The sequence below is a fragment of the Panthera uncia genome, chromosome A2 (genome assembly GCF_023721935.1).
Source record: "Panthera uncia isolate 11264 chromosome A2, Puncia_PCG_1.0, whole genome shotgun sequence".
Taxonomy (NCBI): Eukaryota; Metazoa; Chordata; class Mammalia; order Carnivora; family Felidae; genus Panthera; species Panthera uncia.
This window is the reverse complement of record NC_064816.1, coordinates 110822030-110849591: the sequence shown is the minus strand read 5'-3', so window position 1 is coordinate 110849591 and position 27562 is coordinate 110822030. Positions and strand designations below refer to the sequence as shown.

At 37.6% G+C, this 27562-nt stretch overlaps 1 protein-coding gene across 4 annotated transcripts in view; it reads right to left on the bottom strand.

The window, feature by feature from the left end:
- Positions 1-27562, bottom strand: part of KLHL7 (kelch like family member 7) — a 69480-nt gene that overhangs the window by 5047 nt on the left and 36871 nt on the right. For all 4 annotated transcript variants that reach the window (XM_049642890.1, XM_049642888.1, XM_049642892.1 and 1 more), the window contains 3 exons: positions 19351-19493; positions 4795-5035; positions 2194-2395 (listed from right to left, as the gene is read on the bottom strand). In XM_049642890.1, the coding sequence (XP_049498847.1) occupies positions 2194-2395; positions 4795-5035; positions 19351-19493 (586 nt within the window). The remainder of the gene's footprint in view (positions 1-2193; positions 2396-4794; positions 5036-19350; positions 19494-27562) is intronic.

Below are 27562 nucleotides of genomic sequence, written 5' to 3'. Positions count from 1 at the left end.
GGAGCCTGGAGCCTGGAGCCTGGAGCCTGGAGCCTGGAGCCTGGAGCCTGCTTTGGATTCAGTCTCCTTCTCTCTCTCTCTACCCCTCCCCAACTTGTGCTCTGTCACTCTCTGTCTCTCAAAAATAAGTAAGTAAATAAATAAATAATAATAATAATAATAATAATAAAATATTGAGGTTGCAGAGGTGCCCGGGTGGCTCAGTCAGTTAAGCATCCAACTCTGGATTTCAGCTCAGGTCATGCATGATCTGATGGTGTGTGAGACTAAGCCCCATGTAGAGATCTGCACCGGCCTGCTTGGGATTCTCTCTCTCTCTGCCCTTCCCCAGCTACTGCTCTTGCTCTCTATCTCTCAAAAATAAATAACTTAAAAAAAAAATATTGAGGGGCAGAATTCCTTTATACTTCTTCCCTGCTGCTATGAATAAGAATATACTAATTTACACTGACAGTGCCTGAATAAAGACCTCAAAATTTAGAATCCTGGTGTTTATCTGGTATGGGTTCTACTTTAAGAAATTTTTTTAGAAATGAAAAAAATAATTAGGCAGCAGGATGAATGAGACCACAGTTTTCCAACTAATATGCAGTACTAGTCTTTGAGCATAAAATTTCTCAGAGGCAAAGCAGAGGTATCTCAGGGATACAGGAGGGAAGAGAGTTGGCATACACCCCCCTCCTGTAATTTGGGACAAGATGGGGTGGATAGCTCAACTGACAGATGATGGGATGAGATAAGGGGTATCCCCAGTGTGTTCTGGCAAGTACAAAGGTATATTTTGAAAAACACTGAGGAATAGTAAATTTGATGATCTCTGAGAGATTTTCTAGTCTCAACACTTCAGCAAAGGTAAGTTTCAAGATAAGTTGCTTTCAATTCTATTACTAGCACTGGTAACCAGCTGGGCAAAAAAAATGAGAAAAGAACAACTGTAACTGCAGCTTTGTTTGGGGAAGGAATTACTGATTTTAAATCCTTTAAAAATGGGTGGAAGTATAAGTAAATAATGGTACATGGCTAAATCACATTTTATAATTAAATTATTACTTTCCACTAAAAAAAAAAACAAAACAAAACAACAACAACAAAAAAACAATAGCTGGAGTAGAAGACTTCTATGTTTTATAAGCTGGCAATATTTCCTAAATGTAAAACTTGAACGTAAGACTTATGGTGCAGTTCTTTGGCATAATGTTTAAGTTGAACATATTTACCTAATAATTGGTTCTGGTAAAGGAAGAACAATGCTTTCAAATCAGTAAGTTACTTGTCTTATCAAATCTCTTTGGCTGTTTCTGAGTATCAAAAAAAGGTCTGACTTGGATATTACCCGTGGTCGTTTCCTTATTAGTTTAATGGCATTTTACTTACCCACGCCCCCTACTGTTCAGTAATTTGCACATTAGCTTTGTCTTTGTCTACATTGAACAGGTTCCATCATTAATTATAAGGTCAGAAAAGCTGTCTAACCATTTATTTCTTTAGCATTTTGTCTTTAAAAAAGCAGTTACTTACTTCCTGGATTTAAGAATAATCTTACTGGAAAAATATGTATCTACCCATACAAACTCAGAATTAAGACATTATACCTAGGGGTACAATTTATTAATGATACAAACCAATCAATATATGATATTCCCAATTAAAGGCAAATTTACTACTGATCATAAATTTTTCCCTGTCCTCCCCTACATTTCCTGACCTCAAACAAAAGTATTTTATGACTTTGATGAATCAAGTCATACTTGTCCCATTCACAGCATCTGCTGCACAAACAAGAACAGAAAGAAAGCAGCTCCCACAGGGTATATAAGGTCAAGCCATTTCTTAAAGCATAGAGGAGTGGTCCAGGCCATGAATGTCCCAAACCTAGCACATTCCCAAGTGTATGCACATTCTTGATACGAGAACTAAATTCTTCTGTTGGGCTCCTTTGCCTTTTGCCATCTTCTTCCTCTGAGCTTACATACAATTAACTGAAAGAAGACTTTTTTTTTGTTTATACAGTGTAGTTTTAATGAGTTATGCATAAGGTTATTCCCACACACTTCTACACATAAGTTTACAAACCCTTATATCTAAAGAACGATGTTACTTAAAAGACGAATTATACCCAGTGTGATTTCAATGACTTAAGAACAGGTCTGTTCTTGCATGATTTTAAAATAGGACTTTTAAACTGATACATACGTTTCTGTGGCAGGATCATAAACCTCACAGGAATTCAGCACGCGCCCAGAAACATTGTTCCCTAAACTTCCACCACAAACATAGATCAGGCCGTTGGCTTCCACCATCCCGTGGCTGCAGCGCTGAGTCAACATGCTGGGCTTTGTGTGCCAGCTTTCAGTTCTTGTATCATAGCACTCAAATAAATACAGCGCTGAGTTTCCTGTAAAAGAAAAGGCCCAACCAGACTTAGCTTAGTGTGTGTGTGGGCTTGGAGTGAGCTGATTGTAGAAGTAAGTCCCTAGTTACTGGAGGGAGGAATTTACAGTTGTAGAGTCTTTTCTAAACTTAATTAACAATAACAGCAAAATGTAGGAATAGCTTAAGAAAAAGCTAACCCTGTTTGTATAGACCTTAGAAAATATTAAAAAAAAAAAAAAAGGATCTGCTGAAGATACTTATTTGTTGGTAATTTAGGAAAAGATTGGTTTGAATTCAGAAGAAAAATTAAATAAATAACATTATGTATGTCTTCAAGCCCAGTTATGCATGATGGGAATTATCCAAACTTCCAATGTTTGGATAATTAGAGATATGAGAAACTAGTTATTTATAGATGATAAATCCATACCTTATACCCTGAAAACTATGATCTGATAATATTCTAAGGATTATAATTTAACATTCTGTAATAGTCACTGCACCATTAACAAAACTATTCTTCCTGACTACTCTTAGTGGTTGTGTGAGTAAGCCCTGAAGTCATGCTGGGCCATTCTGAAGTATATTCTCAAGGTACCACTGCATGACTGATGTAATTTGATTATATGTTTTAATAGCAAAACATATATTCATCCTGTTTTGCAACTTCTGCAAGTTATAGGGGCTCAATAGAGAATTTTAGAAATAATACTAATGAAGAAACAGGTGCTTTTTTCCTTCCGAAGAAAAACGTTAAAATTTAACCAAATGATTTCTCATCTCCCACTCTTCTGGACTTTGCTAATGCTAACAACACCCTTATAATTCTCAACCACAACCAAGGTCTCTACAGAAGGCAAAATTCAGGGAATAACAAATGGAAGAAGCAACCGTCCTGATTAACATTAACTTCTTTTTAACTTTTAGAACATTTTCTTTTTTTTTTAATTTTTTTTTTTTAACGTTTATTTATTTTTGAGACAGAGAGAGACAGAGCATGAACGGGGGAGGGTCAGAGAGAGGGAGACACAGAATCCGAAGCAGGCTCCAGGCTCTGAGCTGTCAGCACAGAGCCCGACGCGGGGCTCGAACTCACGGACCGCAAGATCATGACCTGAGCCGAAGTCGGCCGCTTAACCGACTGAGCCACCCAGGCGCCCCTTGAACATTTTCAATTTGATAGATTCAATTGGTTGATATTAAGGGGAAATACAGGGTATGTGGCAGATATAAGAAATTACTATTTAAGTAAAAAACTCAGTAATTGCTGAAGAAGTAAAGTTACGTATTATACTTTCTATAAAAAGTGTATCTATAGAACAGTTACTTTCTATTATCTTTAGTATTTATTGTGTTTGAAATGTCTTCATAGACATTCTATGAAGAATGCTTTTAAAGGGGGTAAAAGAAAAAAAAAGGAAAAAAAGAAAGGGGGGAAAAGGTCACTTCTTAAGTCACATTTTAAAAATCTTTAATTTTTCTGGGTTTCTTGGGTGTCACGAGGATGAGTGTCCAACTCTTGATTTTGGCTCAGGCTGTGATCGAGCCCTGCATGGGGTCCCATGCTGACAGCATGGAGCCTGCTTGGGATTCTTTCTCTCCCTTTCTCTCGGACCCTCCCCAGTGTTTGCTCATGCTCCCTCTCTTTCAAAATAAACTTAAAAAAAACTTTAAATTTTCTAATATTTTAGAATCTAAATATTTTTGACATCTAGTGGGGGAGTAAAAACATCAAACAGATAAATATGCTGACCAAAAGTAAAACATTCTCTGGCCTAATATAAAAATTATCAAAGAAAATAAAGACTTAATTAACATTTAAATTCTGTACCTTAGGTTTACTTGGTCTTTCTAGTTTTCTTTATAAACCCATTATTTAGCTAAAGAAATTATCTGAAAAGGTGAAAGCATGTAAATGCTATTATATATCCAGTCTGCGCCTAGAATATTCATTTAGAAAAACTACTCATTTAGAAAAAGACCACTCCTGATGCTAACAAATTATCCATTAAAGAGAAAGGTGTTTTACACCCAAGCCCATATGCTGTTCTAAAAAGGCAATATAGATTTTAAAAGCAAGAATGTAGTAAAGAAATCTTAAAGAGTCTATGAGTGAGCCACACTCTGAAATCGTTAAAGCAAATACTATGTATCTTAAAGCAATCTACATAGAACTAAAATCTAGACGGCATGAGAGAAAAATGGGACAGTTAACGTAACTCAGGAAGCTGAAGTTCTTGTAAAATTAACGAAGTAAGGTAAACCTTCAGGGAAATGGGCTGTACAATGTGACAGATGTGTATGTAAGTTATGTTAAAAAGACCATACCAGTTGTTTATATAAATATGAAAAGCCAAGAAACTTTACCAAGATACTTGGTAAAACACTTTTTGCAAACAAAGATACCAAGTAAGTCCTTACCGACTTCGGAACCTCCAGATGTATAAATTTTGCCTTCTGCAGCACAGGCAGCAAGGCTGTCTCGAGGTGTCGGAGGGCCCAGCTTGGAATACCAGCTATCCTTCACGACATTGTAGCAATCCATTCGTTTTATGGGGAAAAGCTGAGAGCCCCCCAAAATGTACACTACGTTGTCCCAAAACACACATGCTGCATCCCTTCGTTTTTCAAAGGGGCAGCGGATGTCTGTCCAGCTATAATCCTGTAACAGGAAAAAAATGGTCAGTAATGCAAAACTTATCAGATGATAAGATGATCTTATCTTATTGATCAGATGAGGCATTGATCTGATGAGGCAAATTGATACAGATGAGGCAAAGACATAGTTGAGAAAATACAAAATATGTTTGTTAATTTACTAGAGTACATATCACAATGTTTGGCTTGAGACATTATCTAACTTAATCTTGTGTGATTTCTTCAGAATGTCGGTTAGGTGGGGGCAGAGGGCGAGAGGAAGATAGTGGCTGCTTTGGGTGTTTTCTGGCTCCAGATTAAACTGTCACACATTTGAATGCATCCCTACCACCAGTCTCCTATTCCTTCTGTTACTAAGCATAATAATACAAGAAAATTCTAAAATAAGTGAAGTACTTTTGTTACTTAGAAAAAGGCCTATTTCAAATGTAACTCTAGCCATCCCTTCCCTGCCAGATACACTGAGAGATGTAAATAATCATTGGCTAACATGAAGTTTAAGGTGCTGTGATCTTCCTGACATCTAAGGCGAGAAGGTATTTTGTGGACTTCTGTAATATTAACTTTTTAAAAATATTCAGTTGAGCCAGTTTATTCAGATGGACTCTTAAAGCTGTGATATTTACTATGGAATACTTGAAGAATCTGTTCAACTAGGCTGGAAGCTCACTTTTTTCTTCCCAGTGATTAAAAATGAGCACATAATCAGTACTTCACAATAAGGGTGGTTCACAGCACCATTTAGTTTCCTCACTATGTCTGATACATCCAAGGATACCTTTTTCTGTGTAAATGTATGGGGATTCTCCCAAAGCTACAGCATCTTTGATTCCACCCCCCGCCCCCCTTTTTTTTTTGAACAAGGAAGCTATAGTGTTTCTGCTGCTTTCTGAAAATGTCTAAAAATAATTTGGGACTGGCAGAAATCCAAACAATTCCTGCTGTCACTGAGCAAAGCAGTGTGTGTGTGATTATTAACGCTCAGTGCCCTTTGGGAAAATCTGATGGATATCTGTCATACTAGCGCCCACTGTTTTAGGCATTCATCAGATTAGATCAAAGCATCATACAACACCAGGAAGTCTCAGGAAAAAGACCCCCTTATGCAGAGCACCTTGACTCCTTGTGATGATGAACATTCTGCTCTTTAGGTGACCAGAAAAACAAGAGACTTTTTATTTTTTAATACAAATTCTTTTTCTTTTAATGTTTATTTTTATTTTTGAGAGAGAGAGAGAGAGAGAGAGAGAGAGAGAGAGAGAAAGGGCGACAGAGGATCTGAAGCAGGCTCAGTACTGAGTGCAGAGCCTGATGTGGGGCTTGAACTCACAAACTGCGAGATCATGACCTGAGCTGAAGGCAGATGCTTAACTGACTGAGCCACCCAGGCACCCCTAGAAAAACAAGAGTCTTAATCCTTGCTTTATTCTCAATTTGGGATCCCCCTGGGTTACTCAGTGGTATACCTATGGCAGGCATACAAAACTATAGGATAAATATAACATTTTCCCAAAGTTTGTTTTGCTCAATGGACACTGAAAAATGGGAAAATTATTTTAAAAATTTGTTTTCTTAGAGTTGCATACCACAGAATGAAAAAAAAAAAAATAAGAGAGAAAGTAATGACCATACTCTACAGGGAATGATCCCTCAAAAGTAAACTAATGACTCTCTTACATATTCTGCAAATCTACTCATAATTCCGACCTGACCAACTTTATAAGTAGAGAACTTCAGTTTCATTCATAAAATACATTGTTAATTCACTGAATCTCAAGTCTTGCCACTTTTACACCCAATTTATTTGATATTATTAGAAAGCAGTATGGGAACTTTCCCATAATTTCTAAAGATATTCTCAAGAACATTATCTTTTCCTGCTCTTCCTTTATTTCAGGATGAGAAAGTGGGTGATATATCCTTTTAAATGATCTCTAAGACCCGCTACTCTTCAAATTAAAAATAACTGCCCATGTATGAGCTGGGATTAAACACACAAACAAAATACTTTTTCTTTTAGCTAAATGAGTTTGAACATTTAGACGCTAGGATATGAAGTTCCAAAAAGAAAACAAAACAAAACAAATAACTCCCAAGAGTTTGATAATAGAATAGTTCTAACTTTTGATACTACCCAAGGGTTTGAGTAAGGAATAAATGAGTTCTCATATGTACCTGTCACATAGGGCTTAGGCTTCAGATTTAAGAATTAAAATAAATTGTGCTCTTAGAACTATAAGCTCAAGGGAAAAATGATTATCCAGTGTGTGTGCACACATGTGTGACCAGGAATAGATAGGCACATGCACATGCTTGTATCTACTTGCAATTTGGGCCCGGATTTCTTTAGAAATCCTCAAATTTTTAAATCTTTTTCAATTCTCCAAATACTGTCATTGGTCAATGTACATTGTAGACGCTAAGCTTGATAAATACTAACTACATATAATATTCTTACCTAAGAGTTCATCTTCAAGGCAGATAGATGAAATAACCTTTGCAAGAATTTTACCTAGAATGTAAATCCGACTTCATTTCAGCTAAAATTTAATATTTTATATTTTAGCTCATTAAATACACCTGTCAGGTATACACAGGTATGCACCTGTGCTTGAAAATACCTGGCTTTGGTTGTATCCATGTTTGAGGGAAGGGAGTTTTACTCACATGTACGTATGGTAGATCTCACTCCCATCTACTAACTGCCCCCATCTACACTTCATCCAAAACAATACTAAGAAGGTGATTTGATGTTTGCCCTTTAGTAACTTGTTATACTGCCTAGGAGATAATGTGTGCAGTTGAGAGAGCAAGCAGAGAGGGTAAAAATACAGATTAGAAGTCTGACTTAAAGCCTCTGTGGGTAGGAATGCCAGGTCTTATCCTAGCAATAGGACCATTCCCAACTTGGGGCCTGCAGGTAGAGGAAGGGTTGCTTATGGCTCTGAGCTCCTAGGCTACAGGTCAAGTTAGACACGCAGCTTTCCTGTAAGTCCAGACACATACATAGCACTAGAGTTACATTGTATATGTGTGGGCATGGAACTGTTACTCTAAAAACAATGTAACTCAGTTAAGTTTTATTGAGTATCAATTTCATGCACGTTTCTGTGCCTGACTGCTGATATGAAAATGGGATAACTGGAAAGCCTGGAAAAGACACAGGTAGAAGGAAGTTTTGACACATCACTCATTTATGCATCCACACACATATACACTCATGTATAAAGTCCTGTCTTCCTTTGTCCTTAGCCTTTCTGGTCTCTGCTGTGATATATACCACATTCAACATTTTTTTCAAGCTCAAGGCTTCTTTCCTTTTTGTAGGCTTCCCTGTCTTTTTCTGAATCCCCACCACACTTAAGTCTGGGCTTGATGACTGAGCACTCCATTACATCGTGTCCTGTATGATTTTCCAGCAGTGGTGTGGTACTACAGTGAAATGCTTCTTGAGGTGAGGGGCTGTAATCGCCTCTCTAAATCCCTCAAGGCAAAAATATCAGCTTGCTGTTTTCCTTGAGAGTAAGGACTGATTTTATACAATCTGCATTCTGAAAACACATGAATCTTCAAAAAATAAAGACACCACACACAGATATTTTAACAATCAAGACAAGCAAAATCCAAAATAAAAGAAATACTTTTTATTTTTAAGACTCGAGAATTTTATTTTGGATCATTTTGAGAGGAAACCAAGCAAACATAGGAAAGATGGGGTCTTAGAAAAAAAGGAAAACAAAATTAACAAAACAGCAAAAAAAAATTAAATAAATAAAAGAAAAAAAACCCTTAAGATTTCTTGCAGAAACTTCAAGGAGTCAATCTAATCTGAGTTTACAATGTCCAAATTGTAAGCACTTTCTGTAAAGCCATTATCTGACTTATTTCAAGCACTTCCCCTTCCAGGAGCTATGCTGAAATATCTTAAAACATTTTATTTAATTTCCTCAATAACTCCATGAGGAATGAGCTTATTTTATAGATGATGATATCTTAGAGAGTTAAGTACCATGTCAAGATCACAGTGTTAGAAAGTAGTGAATCCAAGATTTAAGTCCCAATTTGTCAAGACTCCAAAGCTGTGCTCTTAACTCCTACGCTGCCCTGCTCTCTAAAAATCTTCTTATAGGGCCTCCTAGAAAGAACACTGGACTGGGAGTGGAATAATCTGGGTTCTTCTTATTCCTGTTGTATTTCTAGCTAAGTCACTCTGGGCATTTGACTTGACATCAAAGGACCTGAACCACCCTCATCTACCAATCAAGATGCTGGCGAGAGGGCCACTGAGGTCCTCATGCACAGTCTCCATATCTTATCACTTAGAAAAATAATAATTGAGCACTAAAACCACAGCCTCTCTGAAAACAGTGATTTCCCCCATGTCTTTGTATGGTATTTGGCCGAAGGCTTAGCGTACTGATGGGAATGTTTTTGTTGGGAGATAGGCCAGATTTGTGGGAATGTCTTTCAGCTGAACCACCTTCATTTTTGACTTTCTAAAGGTCAAAGACTGTAGATGCTGCTGCACGGGGCTCCTAGTCCAATGAGTCAGTTCCTCATTGTAGTGATGTCTTTATACTGACTCCAGTGTGCATCTTGTCACTCTAGTCCCTGGGCCTCTGGTGGCTGCACTACTGAGGTACAGGAAACCTATGACCCACCAACAAACAGTAGCTGATGTTAGGAACCAAGCTTTTATCTACTTTTTTGGTAAACTGAAAGAGTTTCCATCTTTATCCTTAGCTAGAACAATTCTTCTCCTAGGAATTTACTCTCCAGAAAAAATTGGGACAGTGTAAAGTTGGCATATACAAGATGTTTCACTGCAGGGGTATTTTAACAGGGAAAAATGGGAATTAGGCCAAATGTGCATGAAGAAGATAAGCATTAAACAAATTATGGTATATCCTTAGCTTCAGATAAATTATGTTATATCCCTATGACGGAACACTCTGTAGCCCTTTGAAAGGATGGTATTTTCACTGACATGAAAATACTTCCACAATATAAATGCTGAAAGAGTAAAAAATAGTTTTTACAAGATAGCGTGTACAGTATGATCTTATATATGTAAAATGAGAGGACTGGAATGATATTCACTAACTTCTGAGAACTGTCTTTTGATACTGGGAGTGCTTTGGCTTTCTCCTTTATATCTTGCTATATTTGAATTTTCTACATGTGTTTATTTAAACAGAAAAAGTAGGGGCACCTGGGTGGCTCAGTTGGTCAAGCGTCCGACTTTGGCTCAGTTTATGACCTCGTGGTCCATGGGTTCATGCCCCATGTCGGGCTCTGTGCTGACAGCCTGGAGCCTGCTTGGGAGCCTGTGTCTCTGTCTCTCTCTGCCCCTCCCTTGCACTCTGTCTTTCTCTCAAAAATAAACATTAAAAACAAACAAACAGAAAAAGTAAATACATCAATCAGGCAAATGGTAGCAAAAATATGGTACAAGGGAAACAACTTCTCAGAGCAGATGTTTATAATAGTGCGAATGTTTTAACACAAAGGTGGAAGTAAAATTAATTTCAGGTTTTAAGAACTGAAACACATAAATAGCTACTATACTATGAGGCTGAGTTTCAACTACAGGACAGATCAGAAGCAGTCTTTCTGCCTTCCTTCCAAACAGCACACTTACCAGGGCACTCTGGTTTTCAGAAGTAAACATTTGATCATGCCAAGTAATTTCTCAGGCCATACCCATTTTGAAATACACTATTTTCAACAGGGTCACACAAATATTGCTGAGAACATATTAACCTTCCAAACTCCAGAAAGGGATTTAAATAATCAGCCATTAGGAGAAACTGCTCTTGTAATTTAAGTTCTTCAAGAAATACAGCATTGTAGTTAGGAAGAAAGGGCTTCCACAGTGGGGGCTGGGTGGGGGTGGGTGGGGCATGGCTGTGCTGTAGTAAACTGTGAGATAAATAAGGAACAACAAGCATGTAAGTGGCCATTTCTCAGCTGTTAATGATTGTTAAAATTGGCAAGGAGCCTGAAGGAAGGGCAGAGACCTGATGAAAGGGAATTACTGATTAAGAATAACTGCTGCTGGGTGTCTGGGTGGCTCAGTAAGTTTAAGTGTCAGACTCAGTCTCAGCTCAGATCTTGATCTTGGGGGTCATGAGTTCAAGCCCCACATTGGGCTCCATCCTGGGCGTGGGACCGACTTTAAAACAAAAAACCTGCGGCTTTATAAAGTCACAAAATGTCTTCCCTTCAACTCTCAGATGAATACCATACCACCAGAAAACAAAACTCAAACCTGAATTACTCAGAAATTTAAATATGAAATGAAGCTCAATGCAAAAGTGGACCCTGAGAAGGATGTTAGGCTTTATAAGAGCCCTTGTGCTTTGCGTGGAGAATCCATGAAGCACCCCTATGCTAGCGCTCTGCCAGTTACTTCAACACAAGATCTGCCTTTACAGCCCTAACTTGCAAATCTTGGCACGGGAAGGCACACTACGCTTTAAATGACTGTCCCAAATCTTGAAATGCAGTAACAGACTCCTTTAATAAACTGTTCTCACTAGATGGGATGAACATCTGCTGTCTCAGATGGACAGAGTAGGGGAGATGCTGGACAAGGGCAGGCAAGAGGTTTGGAAGAGTTGGGGAAGGTGAAGAGACAAAGGAGATGAACAAAGGAAGATGAGAAGCCTTTTTATGTTTAAATATGGAAGATGAAGAATCCTAAAGATGTGGCAGGGAGAAGCTGAGTGAGTGAAGGTCAAAGAAAAGATGGAGTCAAATGAACATAACTGATGCTCACACAAATGCTGAGAAGCTTTAAACTTTCTTAATAGACCAGAAAGCTGAAGTTTAGAAAGACTGATTTGCCTTAGTTCATATACCCTAAACTTGAAATGCTCTTTCTCCTAAAGAGGTGCTTTCATTTACAAAAACAAAACAAAACAAAAGTAACCAACCAACAGAACAAATAAAACAAAGAAAAAGAACCAAAAAAAAAAAAAAAAAAAGGCATCACAAAAGAAAAATGACCAATGGCCTAGTCCTTCAGTTCTTCCACCTACATCTAATTTCTTTTTTTAAAGCACAAAGTTAGATTCCATTCAGCTAAGTAATACTTTGGAAGCTCACATGAAAAATTTTAATAACCATACTTATCAAACCAAAAAGATGCAAACATACTTAGGATTCAATATATTCTTGTCTTTTCTCTTTCTTCCTATCCAAACTCTACCAGTAAGTTTCCCTCAAGAAAACCTCCATGAAGCTTCCATGGACAAATCCAACTCAGGTGGAGCTCTTCATATCAACAAGGCCATTACTGTCCATCCCATATTGGGACTTTTGATTGGCTGTGTTCAGTGGCTTCCTCACTGACCTCAGCCTCTAACTGCTTCCTGCTTCTGGACATAGTCCATACAATATGTTCTGTTGTTTATAACCACTGAGGATAATTTTCTCTTAAAACCTGATCATCAATTTTCAAAGAAAATAATCACAGCAAACCTATTTGGACGTGATTTAATACTTCTAGGATGACAGATCTTACTGTGCCTCTGGGTCATCATATGAACAATTACCCAAATTAGCCAAGAGAAAATTCCAAGTGCCATGGTAGTGGTAATTTTTCTACTTCTCTGAGGATTACCCTCAACCTGACCCTTATCCCTGTAGTCCTGTGTTCATATGCCCACTACTCTCCGGCTCATTTCAGAATGGCTGGAGTCTTTAAAGCACCACCACACACAGATGCCATGTTTAGTTTTCTCATTCCTTCCCCCTTACACCCCTTAATCAAATACCTACTGCTCTATTACAGAAACAAAACAAAATAATAAAACTACAGCTCTATTTCTGCTCTCTCCCAGACTTTTTTAGGGGATTGATCTGTTAATTTATGATAACTATGGCTTACAGAGAATGAGTCTGGTATCATCCCTCCTGTGGTTAGCTGTACTTCACTGGGGTTTCTTGCAGACGCAGTGACTAAACACAAAAAGAAACAGATCCCTGAAGGGTGACAGCAAGGGGCTGTCAGGTTGGTTTTAGAATAAAACTACAAAATAGTGTGTGGTGGAGATGCTTGAAGAGAGAAGAACTGAGGCTCTCAATATTTTAGAAGACATTTTAGGAAGGAAGAGCACTCTCCTGAGAATTTACTTCAGAATGTACTCCAGTCTCTTCCATATGAATGTGAGTACCGCCTCTCTAACCAAACTGCATGCAAACAAGCTCACGGAACAGCTACTGTGCCCAAGCTGTAGAGGACCTTATTACCACTGGATGCCTATTATAACGACAACTAACGAAGCTGAAGGGATACCCAGGGTGACCCACACTTGCGTTCCAACAATGTCGGCCCCTGGGTACACAGCCAGGATCCAATCCACTTGGGATGACTGCTGCCCACTTTGGATATTTTGTTCCTATGGGCGCTCCTGATCCTTTGAGCAGTGCTCTTCCTTTTACCTCTGTGCACTGCTTCTACAGCACTCTTTTGCTGGTGGCAAACACAACTGATACACTCTCATACAAGCTTTGTTAATTTTTTATTTAAGTAATCTCTACATCCAATGTGGGGCTCAAACTCACAACCCTGAGATCAAGAGTTGCTCTTTGACAAAGGAGCCTGCTCTTCTAGGTTCCCCATGTGCCTTATTAACTTTTTAATTTAAGATTTACACTTCTTCGTGTACATGTCTTTTAAAATAATATGCAATGTATAACTGCCCATTTCCACCCTGATCACAGAGTGGGACTGTCTCCTCAGTGAAGGCCTGTTTAAGAGGTAAGGTGGCTATGATGCTGTGAGAAAAAGCACTGTGAAGCACACTGATACCTATAACAAACAATATTTCCAGCAGGAAAATGTGTTCTGAGTGGAAGGTAACTTCATTTCTTTTGATTTAGGGCCCACCTATGTTTAAACCCAGTCCTATAAAACTGACAAAACTGCTTGTGAAGTGTTATATATAAAGTTATCTTGGTGTATTCATCCTTTCAAACTTGAGTGTCCACATTGGGCCAGACACTAAGCTCAGTGATGAATCTGTCAGAGTTCTGAATGAGAAAATGTACTCAGGGTAATCCTTCTGAACCTGATGGTTTCATATGACACGGCACCATACGGTTTTCTGCCTTTGTAATTTACAGGCTCTGGCCCTTACCTTGTTGGGTCTCAGTCCTTATTTGTTTTTGGCAGGGAATAGGCAGAATCCCTTTTTCTCTAGGACACGGTCTCCTATTTCTCCACTATACTGAAGTGGCAAGCCAAGACCTTTACCAAGTTCTAAGCCCTTAGAGCTCATCATTTTACCGGTAGTAACAGTCCATATAAAAACTGGTCAATTAAGTCAACTTTTATTTAGGCATTAATATCATAAGACATTCCCATCCTACAATTTGAGAATACCAGTACTAAAAGAGTAGAGCATGGTTACACATAAATAACTTTTTTAGTAATCACTAAGCACTTGAAAACTTTAAGAACAGGTACAGATGGGAGAAAGGAAGACTCAACAGACTTTATAAAAGGATCATAACAAGAATTACATCATTTCAATTCAATACAGCAACCCAAGACTCCTTTTTCTGTCAATACTCAGGAAAAAAAATAAGATTTTATCATTTTTCAGTCAGCAATTAATATATTTGCCTCTTCTCACCAGTGATATCCAAGGAATATCTAATGATAATAGTTTATAGGGATACCACCTTAATTCTAGACAATTCAATTAAGTAATAATACTGCTTAAATTGCCTCCTTTAAAGGAGATCAATTCAATGAAAATGATAATTTTTGGTGCATATAGCACACACACAAATGGGGCCCACTTGATGACCGTCAAATCTGAATTTCTGAATTCTAACTGATGAAAGGTTAAGTTCAATAAAATATAATTTCTGAATAGTACTTCTTATTAAGCAATCTACTTGAATACTGAAATAGTGTTCACTTTGGGAGATTCAAGATAAATAACAATAATTTATAATGAAATCAGCCTTCCCAATTATTTAAATATTAGATATAATAAAGACTAATCAACTTATATTAAAATATTATATACAAATAATAGTAATGGGTGAGTTTTTCAAGATAAAATTTTATAGCAAAAAGAAGGGAGGGCGTGATACTTCTAATAGAAACATTTAATAAACATTTAGTGGAATTCTAATGGTGTTAGCTTCAGGGCATAAGAGAATTGATGGAATGAGTATAATTTTATTTCTGGTTATTTCCTTAATTATTTGAATTTTTCCATTGAAAGCCTAAAAATTTGTGGTTGCATACAGGGAAGAACATTAAGTATGTATCAGGCATTTATAAGAGCAAAGTAAGACAATGAATGAGAATTCTGGAGTTACAGTCTTACTTTCAGGCTTGTATAGAATATGTGTCTCTTTTTCACTGTCCAATAAAAAAAAAAAAATCAAGGAAAGGGTTAGAACTACACACCAAAAATAAAGTGCTGGGAGTCATTCCACATTTGCCACATTCTACAATGCTCAGCCTCGTAAATGAAATTAAGATCTCCTTGTCCCTCCATACATCAAAATAGCCACCTACTTTAATATAAAATATTTTCTACCAAAATGTAGTTTCATTTCCTTTTAAAGAAACTGAAGTATACTTAACACACAATGTTACATTAGTTTTAGGTGTGCAACATAGTGATTTGATAAGTCTATATGTTATGCTCTGCTCACCACAAGTATAGTTAGGGTTTTTTTGTTTTTGTTTTTTGCTTTTAACTGTAAAAATCAATACTGTAGTTAGGCTTTGGGTAACAAGAAGGGGTTATTATCAACACTTGAAAGCTGTGGTTCATAGAATTATAAACTCCTATGATTTCAATTTTTGCTTGGAAAAAAAAGATCATACTTGTAAGTTTCCTGCTCTTTATTCAAATGGATCCTGAAAAATTAAAAAACAATGAAACAGTGAAATGTCAAGAAGTCTTAACTTTACCTGGTGTGAAATAGATGGGTAGGTGTATCAATCACTTAAGCACAACACCATTGTGCTTACTGGGTTGTACCACATAGGCCATGAAGCCTTGTTGTACCTGCCAGACACCAGTCTTCTGAGAAAGGAAGCCAGATGTCTTTAGTAAAGAAAATACAGCCTATATTCTGGAGATGGAAGAATGGGCCAGAGACGGATGGATGAGTTGAGACCAGACCAACAGGGACAGTCCAAACGTGATGCTGTTTAACCAATCTAACCCAACCCTCCCTCCTTGGAGAGAGGTCTTCTTGCTATCTGGCAGTATATTTACTCATGGGTTGTGGTGTTAAATACTACAGTAAGAAGGAAAAGCCTTCTTTGGTAAGGCCTCTTTTTCTACCAAAACAGAGGAGGAACTGCTGCTTTGTAGAACTGCCGAGACTAATGCCTCTAATTGTTGCAGCAGGGTCATGTGTGGTCTTCTGACTGGACCAGATTGAAACTACTGCTAACACTTGGTATATAGCTAACACTCTGCTATGAGTATTTCTGTTACTGTCTATCCACACCATTCGATGGGATTTCTTTTCAGCTGGCAGGGAAAACAAAATCATTTCATGGTCTGACCTCAAGTCAAGAGAGGACTCTGTATGCTATAATCTAAGCTGCAGGACCCTTGGTCTATCTCACTTTACCAAAGGTTGTCACACCCTGGTTTCCTATATTGATGCCCATAATTCTGATCAGTTCTGGAGAACAGGAAGTGGTAAGACAAGTGCTTGACAGGACAGAAGCTTAGCCTAGAATATAGTCACTACAAAGTTCAAAGATGTGCACAGGTCTAGAGCTGGGTTGGCAAACTATGGCCTACAGATGGCAAAACTGGGCTGGCAAATCACTGCCTATTTTTGTAAATAAACAAGAACACACCCATGCCCATTTGTTCATGTAGTTTATGGCTGTTTTCCTGCTATAGCATCAGAGTTGACCAGTAATGACAGAGACTGTGTAGCCTACAAAACTGAAAATATTTATTATGAAGTCCTTTATAGACAAAGTTCATTAAGCTCTGATCTACAGCATGTTGGTATAGCTCCTTGGAAACGAAGGCTACAGCTTGCTGCCCCAAGTATCTCCTACATACTACAGATGGAACAGATCCTGTAACTGAGTGTCCCACTTTTATATGTTTATAGGGTAAACCAAAAAGCTGCCAGTTGCAAGTGAAACCTAGAGCAGGAGACAACCTTCTAAGTAGGACAGGCTATAGTAGAATGGCTTGGCTGCTCAGGTTACTTTGTGATCCTGGGGCATCAATGTACTGACCAGTGTGCTGCTTATAGCTTGGGGCATGTTCCAGTATGATCACGGAGCATGCCCCTGGGATTCTGGAGCAAGGCCAACCCATTTTTTTCAGTACATAGCTCCTGGCTGGCCACTAGGTTGTGACAGACAGCAAATGTCTGACACCAAAGGAAACCAGGTTGACCATATCATTAACCTGTTTTGAACCATTTTACCTGATCTATCAAATCACAAATAGCATGCCTTTGACCAGTCATTTGGTTTGTAAACATAACCCTGCACTTACGGAGGTCCCAAAGGCACAGAATACCCGAAAGGACGAATCACAACTCCTTCCTAGGAGGTCTTCTCCTTCGACCAGGGTTATGTCTTTGCGGAGGTGGTCCCTGATAAATCAGCTGATGAATTTGAAAGACCTGAGCTTGGATCATTTGTGATAGTACTAGTCAAGAGGGGACTGCTAAAGCATTTTAGTCCCTTCAAAAATGGTACTAAAGGACAATTCAGAAGAAACCTTCTGATTTGGCAGAATTTCAAGTAGTTCCTTTTATCTTCCATTATGCCCTTCAGGAGAGACAGGCTAAGATCAGTTTTTATCAATTCTGACAGTAGCTAATGGTTCACCCAGATGGATGCAGACCTGAAATAAGCAACAATGTAAGACTGTTGACAGAAAGATTCGAGGAAGGATAATGTAGATGGCCATCTAGAAAGGACACAAACTTGCATCCCATATGAATTCTTAACAGAGCGCCCACCAGTAAAGTCTCTTAATAATTACATGGATAGGACTGCCATCTATACCTTCCCTTTTCAATCTGATGCTTGTGCTCAATGGGCTTATGAGTGACCACAGGGTCAATGACAGAGGCTACATATGCTAGCAGCTATGGAAGCTAACATACTTTCCCGCCCTAAGGCCAATGTGGCTATCCACTAGTCAGCTCCCACTTTGTCAGGAATACTGATCAATCCTAAGCCCTTGATTTGTTACCAAACCTTGCGGGAACCAGTTAGTTATCTAATACCAGGCTAACTGCACTGGGACCCCTCCACTGTTAAAGGGACAATGCTCTGCCCTCATTGGAACTAATACTTTGGACTTGGCTTGGACTTCACTCTCTCTTGTACACTTGACAACATCACCATATTACAAATGCTTTGTACATCACTACTACAGTATGACATAGACTGCCTCCAAAGAAACAAGTATCAGATAAGCATCCTGATGTCAAGAGGATGCTCTGGACTTATCAGGTATCTATCATCAACCAAAAATGGGCCAACAAAATAATAAAGAGACCATTATATGCTTAGATTCAACACCAGTTATGGGTACCACCTTGCAAGGTTGGGGTGTTATATTTTAGGACTGTGATATGTGCTCTGCCCCAGCAACACATTTAGTACTAACAGAATATGGTATTATCCCTTCCATAGCCAAAACATACAAGACTAAGAAACGAGGGGTAGAAATGTAAGTGGCCTTTCTCAAGGTTATAATTAATAGTCTATTAAAAATTGTATTTCTAGACCTATGACTCAGGCTCTGCTTGTCCAAATGGTATAACATGTACTGGAAAACACATTAAAATTGATAATTATTTCTACATAGTTAAAGGTAACTTTATCTGTTTTCTTTGTGATTTTCTAGGTTTTCAAATTTTCCAGAATGAGTTTGTATTAATTTACACTAAAACATAATTACTAAAGTAAAAAAAAAAACAACAACAACCCACATACAGCTCCAGAACCATATGGTCATTGAAAATAGCACCTAAAGGAAACAAGGAGTCGTAATGAATGCAAGGGGTTAGTAACAAAATGAGATAAGATAGGAGAACTAGTTTTCCATTTTCTTTGGTACAGTGGTTACTACCCTGCATTCCAGAGCAATTACTGAAACATTTAAAATCTGAGTAGCCTCAATTTCTTTATTTGTTAAAGACAACTGTGTATATCAAAAGATATGTGAAAGAACAACACAAACTGTAACTTCTCTAAACGTATGAGCTATTATTACTAGTGGCAGATGAGTGTTTATGTGCTCTGAGCTTTCAAAAACCAAAACAATAAAAATCAGTTACCTTTGGGTTAAAATATCTACAAGATTGTGGCTGGGAGCCTCCAAACAGGGCTATGCGGTAGTCATGTTTCTTTCTTCTGGGCCTTGTGCCTTCTACCAATTCCTCTCGATCCTCTGGAGACAGCAGATGATACCTCATTCCACCTGTGGAAAAACATATAGCAACTTTTCAAAAACTTTAGGCACTTTGATGCTTTGAAAAGGAAATAACCAAATATAATAGTGCTTTTACTTCTGTAACTGTTTTTCTATTATCCTTTTAAAGCAGTTAAGGAAAGAGGGGGAAAAGGTAGGAAAATGTGTAAGGGTTGGAGTCCTCACCAATTTATTATTCTCAGCAATCACTATTAGGCTAAGAACGCCAAACCCACTTACTTTACACCAGGTAATTATCTGGCTCTTCAAGCAATAGTTGCCAAAATAATAGTTACTGAAATTCAGATCTCCTAATCTATCAGTTCTCAACCCTAACTGTACATTAGAATCACCTCGGAAATCTCTGAAACTACCACAGATGAATACAGTAAAAAACTCTGTTGGAGGGGCCCAGGCACAAGTATTGCCACTTAAAATGTAGTTCAAAGACCAACAGCTTTAGCATCTGGGAGCTTATTAGAAATAGTGAACCCCAGAACCTACTAGGCTTAGTGAATCAGAATCTACATATTTAACAAAATCCCATGGTAATTCAGATACACACTTCGAGAAAGTAGATGCCTTAGATGATTTGAAAATGCAATGACAGTTCAGAATTATTGTGATCTAACCTGATCCTTTTCATTTAGCATTTCCTTCATTTTGTCAATGGCCATTTAACAATGAAAAACTTTTAAGGTATTATTTGAAACCAGCATGGGAAGGTGGGTTGCTCAATAAATCATGTTAGATAATGATATAAAGAAAAAAGTTATGGGGCGCCTGGGTGGCTCAGTCAATTAAGTGTCGGACTTCGGCTCAGGTCATGAGTTCACGGTTTGTGAGTTCGAGCCCCGTGTCGGGCTCTGTGCTGACAGCTCGGAGCCTGGAGCCTGCTTCAGATTCTGTCTCCTTCTCTCTGCCCCTCCCCCACTTGTGCTCGGTCTCTCAAAAATAAATAAATGTAAAAATTAAATAAATGTAAAAAAAAAAAAAAAAAAGGAAAAAGTTATACCCCTATCTCATAATTTATTCTAAGTTCCAAATCAAAAGAATACCCGAATATGCAAAAAATCTCATAAATGTACTAAGAGAAAAATACAACAGTTTTCTTTTTTAAAAATAGGCCCCAAGTGGAAAAGCTAAGGCAGAAAACACAGAAGCCGTGAAAAAAAAAACAAACCAAAAAAACTGACTTAACTACATACAATTTTAAGTTAAATTGCTGCATGGCAGAAAGAAAAAAAACAAAACCAAAAGACGATGACAAACTAAGAAAATATTTATCAACAAAAGGGACAAATATTGAAAGATACCGTTAACAAGATAAAGACCAGTTACTAACAGAAAATTCCATTAAGTAACTGAACACAGTTCACAGAAAAAGAACTACTTAAATATACTAACTCTTAAACACACAAAAAGATGCTGAAGTGCTCTAATTAGAGAAATGCAAATTAAATCATACTTTTTCACTTATCAAATTGGCCAAGATCAAACTGTCTGGACACAGGTTAGAATATAGGTGTGGGGAAGCACATGCTGCCTTCTATACAGTGCTGGGGGTGGGGGGGTGGGGTGGGGGACGTGAACAGGTACTACTATTTGGAAGGCAATAGTGTGATCCACCGAAATTACAAATGCACACACTCTTTATAGTCAATGATTCTTCTTAATTCTTCCAGGAGTTTATCAACCTAAAGTTCAGTTAGGAAAGTGGTTAAAAATTACTGTATATCCATATAATGGAGTATTGTATGTGGCTGTTAAGAAAAATGAAAAAGGGAATATGTACCCATGGAATAATCTCCCAAAACTAACATGGAATAAAAAAAAGCAATATGTAGCAGAGTACACAGTGTGATACCATTTGTGTTTTAAAATGTACGTTTTATGCATATATACACAGTTACATAATTTATACAAGGATATGTACGTAAATGTGTATGCAGACTCAAGAACCTCCCGCATGAGGGAACAAGGGGATAGGGGACAGACTTTTCACTATATACCCTTTTGTATCTTTTTGAATTATGTATGATGTGCAGTATTATAGATCCAAAGACAAAATAATGTCAACAATTCTTAACACACGCAAAACACTTTGTTCATGATGCTGTGCTGGGCTTTCAAATAAAAAGAGGTTGGAGAAGTTTGTGAGGGAATGAAAATCAATATTTAGCACCTCCTTCATTTCAGAGTTTGAGTAGAAGCACTTTGTATTGGAACAGCAGGAGACCTTTGCAGCCAAGGCTCTGGCACATGCTCTAGGTCAGGGGTCAGCAAACTTTTTCTGGAAAGGGCCAGTAAATATTTTAGGCTTTGCGAGCCACAGATGGTTTTTGTCACATACTCTCGATTTGTTTGTTTTTATAATCCTTTTAGCTCAGGGCTAGCTTTAGCCTGTGGAGTGTAGTTTACTGACCTCCCCTTCAGCCCTCCTGTTCCTGGTCTGAGATAGTGGTTCTTGCCTGACCATCACTAGTAGCAGCAGCGACTGGAAACTTGTTAAAAATACAAATTACTGTACTTGACCCCAGACTTTGTGAATCAGAAATGCTGGAATTTGATACTTGACCCCAGACTTTGTGAATCAGAAATGCCGGAATTTGAGAGCTACTGCTCTAGGAGGGCTCCACACAGGCACAAGTGTACTGTGGACACTCCCAACAAGAGAAGACAGGTAGCAAGGAAGGAGAGGGACAGGAGGTAATGGTTTGCAACCAACAGGCCACTGGGTAAAAGTGGCTGACTGTGGCCAACTGTGTTGACCTCTGTAGGAAGCATAAGCTAGGGCTTTACTGGTAGGCTTTTTCTCTACAAGGACAGGGCTAGAAACAAATACTCTGACATGTTTCCTGGGGAGCTCTTTGCTCTTTAGGCTTATTGCTTTGGGAGTTATTCCCTTGAGAGTCAGGTATTGTCACTTGCAAATTTTGAGTAAGAAGTTGGTCTGGCCCTTTGCAGTGGCTTTGACTGTGCTTTTTGCTTCCGCTTTGAAAAGACAGTGCTAAGGCAGATGTTAGGAAGGTAGTTAATGATCTGAAGAAGGGAGGTTTGAGGTCTTCTTTCCTCCATTTAGCTCTGCCCAGGTCCCAAAGCCTAGAAGAGTCTCAGCTGCTTGTATTAGTCAGGGAATTTTAGAATAACCTACTGTCTTTATTTTTAAAAAAGAAAAAAAAAAAGTAATAAATAACAGAGCCTTGATTGGCTTTCTGGAATCCCTATACTTGGTTGGATTTCCAGAATAATCCTGCCATCCTGTTTCTAAATCAATTCAGAATCTACATAGGAACTAAATACTGTACTTGAATGAGATTGGCTAGTTGTCTTTAACAGCTCACATCATGTATGAAGAAACAGGTGCAGTGCTTTATCCAATGAAACCAGAAATATAACACACGGTGTGGGAATGGAGGCATGACAAAAAATCTAATATTAACATGTGTGAAATCCAAAAGGTGAAAGCCCTAATCTAAAGGTATCTTTTTGGTCCCAATTTTTTCTTTCATCTTTATGAACTTAAGAGACTAGTGGGCACCTATGCTGTACTTCCTAAAATTCTCTCTATACCTTGGTTTTCAAGACACCATCCTTTGGTTCAAGCAGTTTAATAAATTCTCCTTTCCTGGTTCTTTTCCTTCTACCACTGCTTAAATGTAGGTATTCATAAAGATATGTCCCTAACTTATACCCTCTTCTCTTTTTTCTCTTCACACTTTAACTGGATTAAAATATTCCTAGTCTTTTAAAAATTCTTTATTTTCATTTAACAAAAAGATAGTATACCATATACTATTTCATGCTTTTACCACTTATGAAAAATTTCCAAATTACTAGATATTCATTTAAAATATTTTTAGTAAATACAAAGCATTCCATTGTATGGATATATCATAATACTTTTCCAATTTAAGGGACAATATTGGGTCAACCTACCTAATGCCATAACAATATTATTAAGTAGTAGCAGTGTGATAAATCTAATGAAAATTTTACTTAACTTCCAAATTAAGAGGCAAGTGATACTATTTAATTACTAGGACACTCAAACTTAATGCCACTCCTGAGAAAGATGTCCTAGGCAGGAGGGAACATGCTCCTTTCTCTTTCATTTATTTCCTTAACTTTGTGCCTGAAACCAGCTATACCTTAAATGAAATGTCCAGATAAGGCACCAAAAACAACTTAATGGTTCAAAGTAGGTTCCAGCTACCTTCTATGAGAGGCTTTCTTTTTTTTTTTTTAAATCGTTTTTTTATTTATTTTTGAGACAGAGAGAGACAGAGCATGACCAGGGGAGGGGCAGAGAGAGACGGAGACACAGAATCCGAAGCAGGCTCCAGGCTCTGAGCTATCAGCACAGAGCCCAACGTGGGGCTCGAACTCACAGACTGTGAGATCATGACCTGAGCTGAAGTCAGACGCTCAACCGAGCCACCCAGGCACCCCTATGAGAGGCTTTCTTGATCATCACATTAAGTGAAATCTTACAGTTGGTCCCATTTGTGGATACTATCCATGTGGTTTTTGGTTTAGGATGACTGGGAATTCAAAAGCCCAGGAGAGTGAGCATTAGTATACTTAACTTAGCATATTACAGTCATTGCCTGCACATTTCAGGCCTCTTCAAAGAATAAGCTTAACTTCTACTTATAGCAGCATGACAGTTTTGACTTCCACAAAAACAAAATAACTTTAATGCTGGAAATAATAAATGTTAAAACATCGTTTTATGTTTTAAATGCATTGCTAAGGGGCACCTGGCTTGCTTGTCGGTAGGGCATACAACTCGATCTTTGGGTTGTGGGTTTGAGCCCCATGTTGGGCTTACTTAAGATTACTTAAAGTAAAATAAAAAGTAAAGAGTAAAAAGAGTAAGAAGAGTAAAATAAAATAAAATAAAATAAAATAAAATAAAATAAAATAGTTAAAGTGGCAAAAAAAAAAAAATGCACAGCCAAGATCAGAGGGTGAAAAATGAGAAAACTAAACACTAGAATGGTAAGCATTTAGAGACCCTGGAGCGACTCTGAGGGCTTTTGATAATATCGGAAACATAGAAATTTATTTTATTGGCTGTATGAGGGAGAGAAGATAAGGTCTTAGATTTATACAAGTAAGGTGTTGGAACTGAGATCTTTGCCTAAAGCCAATTCACTTGGACTTGTTATACCTTTAATGAAAAGATGAGCCAAAACAAAACAAAACAAAATGCCAAAAAACTAAGCTGCCTTATGGCAGAATGGGGAAATAATACTTTGCCTATTTAAATTTCAGCTCCAGGTAGAGGTAAAGTTTCCTTTCCTTTATAAATTCTATACAAAGAATTTATAATGATGGTCCTGCCCTTGTAAAGGCTGAGGTTTGAATTTACCTATCTGTAAATCTAGGAAACTGTAAGCCAAGAAAAATTCAAAGTAGTCTTGGATTTTTGTGCCCCAGGGCACTTGGCAAAAGCAAATACTATTCTCCTCTTGAGGAGAGCAGGGAAGACTCACAGGAATACAACCCAGGTCTCCCCATATTCTTGGAGATTAATATCAAACAAATATAAGCTCACAATACAAAAATCACAAAACACATAAGGAATTAAGCAACCAGAAATGAGTCAAAACAAGCAACAAATAGCAGCATCTGGTCTTCAAAGACTTCACATATTGGTATCATCAAACATAAAACATAAAATAACTATATTTAAGGTGTTTACAGAAATAAAAGAACTGAAAACATGAGCAAAGAAAGGCCACTGAAAATAACCAGGCTGCTATGAAAAAAAAAGAAATATCAAGTAATATTCAAAACTGAAAGGGTAAGTTAAACAAGTGACTAGAATAGAAATAGATGAAAGAATCAGTGAACTGGAATACAGACTTGAAGGATTACCCCAAATGCAACACAACGAGACAAAGATGAATGGAAAGTTTAGAAATCACAAAGGCAAGACCTGCCAACATTTCTAACCGAAGAATTCCTGAAGCTGTGGCATTATTTGAAGAAAAAAATGGCTGAGAATTTTCCAAATGATGAAAAACACAGATCATTGGACTCAGGAAACAAAACAAATACCAAGCAGGATAAACTAAAGAAATAAACACCCATACATATTTGGTGCTGAACACCACAAATAAAGAAAAGCTCTTGTAAAAAGCCACAGAAAAAATTCAGATCATCTACAAAGAATGACAACTAGACTAATAGCAGGGATCAACAGTAATGATGCAGGGTGAAATAACACCTTCAAGTATTCAATCTAGAATTATACGCCCACTTAATCTTTCATTTAAGAATAGGATGAATAAAAAGACATTTCCAGATAATCGTTTACAATGGCTATTACAATCAGACCATAAATGTAGAAATATGGAAAATAATCTCAGAAGGAAGGTCTAAGGTACAAGAAATGGTGAGCAAAGAAACTGGTAAACATGTATATATCTAAACACTCACTATATTTTTTAAAAATTATAAAAAAAATTATAATGTCCCACTTGGAAAGTTAAAAAAAAAAAAAAAAAGAACTAAAATACAGAACAACAAAACACCTAAAGAGATACACTGAATTAAAATGTCCTAAGACCCTTGTTTTCTTCTAGAGAAGGGTAGAAATCAATCTATGTTTATTTTTTCATTTTGAGAGAGAGAGAGAGAGTGCACATGCACAAGCAAGGGAGGGGCATGGAGAAGGAGAGACAGAATCCCAAGCAGGCTCCTCACCATCAGAGCAGAGCCCAATGTGGGGCTCTTATTCTCAAACTGTGAGATCATGACATGAGCTGCGACCAAGAGTTGGATGCTTAACTGAATGCACCACCCAGGTGCCCTGAAATATATATATTTTAAGTTTATTCATCTATTTTGAGAGACAGAGACAGTGCGAATGGGAGAGGGCAGAGAGAGAGGGAGAGAGAAATCCCAAGCAGGCTCCGTGCTGCCAGCCGCAGAGCCTCATGTGGGGCTCAAACCCACGAACCATGAGAGCATGACCTGAGCTGAAATCAAGAGTCAGACAAGCTCAACTGACTAAGCCACCCAGGTGCCCATGGAAGCAGGTAGAAATATTAATGTTTAAGGTACACATATTAAAATATAAAGGATAACTATTAAAAAGATTGATACAAAATATAAAACTTCTCTAACAGTAGAAGGAAAAAATGAAGGGAATAAACCTCAACCCAAAAGGAGATTAAAAAAGTATAGAAAAATTGGGATGAACAAAAAGTGCAAAATAAGGTATTAGAAATAATTAAAAATATAATAGTATTTACAATAAATTAAATGGAATATAATTTACCTGTTAAAAGATAGTAAGAAAGGGTTTAAAAAAGAAAATAAAGCTATATGCTGTTTTTAAGAGATCTAACTAAAATATAAGGACACAAAATGTTTGAAAAGAATGAATGCATAGATATAAGCTAAGAAAATAGTAACCAGATAAAAAGTGGTTTAGTTATATAAATATCTGATAAAATAGAGAAAGGCAACAATCTGTATTAGGGAAAAAGAAGATCATTACATAATGATAAAAGGTTGCATTCACCAGGAAGATAACATTTCTAAACTCATATTTAGAACCCTCAAAATATAGAACAGAAAAATTAACAGAATTATAGGAGAAATGGAGAAATCCACTATAGTGGGTGAATATAATACAACTTTGTCAGTAACTGATAAATTAACTAGACCAAAAAATTAGTCATAAAAGATACAAAACAACTTTACAAATATTGACAACTTTCAATAAATATTAAAAAACTGGTATCTGATCATAACATTCTTAGACCACAATGCAATTAAGTTAAAAATCCATGACCAAAGGCATTTAAAAGCATACTTCTACTAAACTTATTGGTCACAAGAGAAAACATAATGGAAATTAGAAAGTATTTTTAAAAGCAAGTTGTAGGGGCGCCTGGGTGGCTCAGTCAGTTAAGCGCCCGACTTCGGCTCAGGTCATGATCTCGCGGTTCGTGAGTTCAAGCCCCGCGTCGGGCTCTGTGCTGACAGCTCAGAGCCTGGAGCCTGTTTCAGATTCTGTGTCTCCCTCTCTCTCTCTGACCCTCCCCCATTCATGCTCT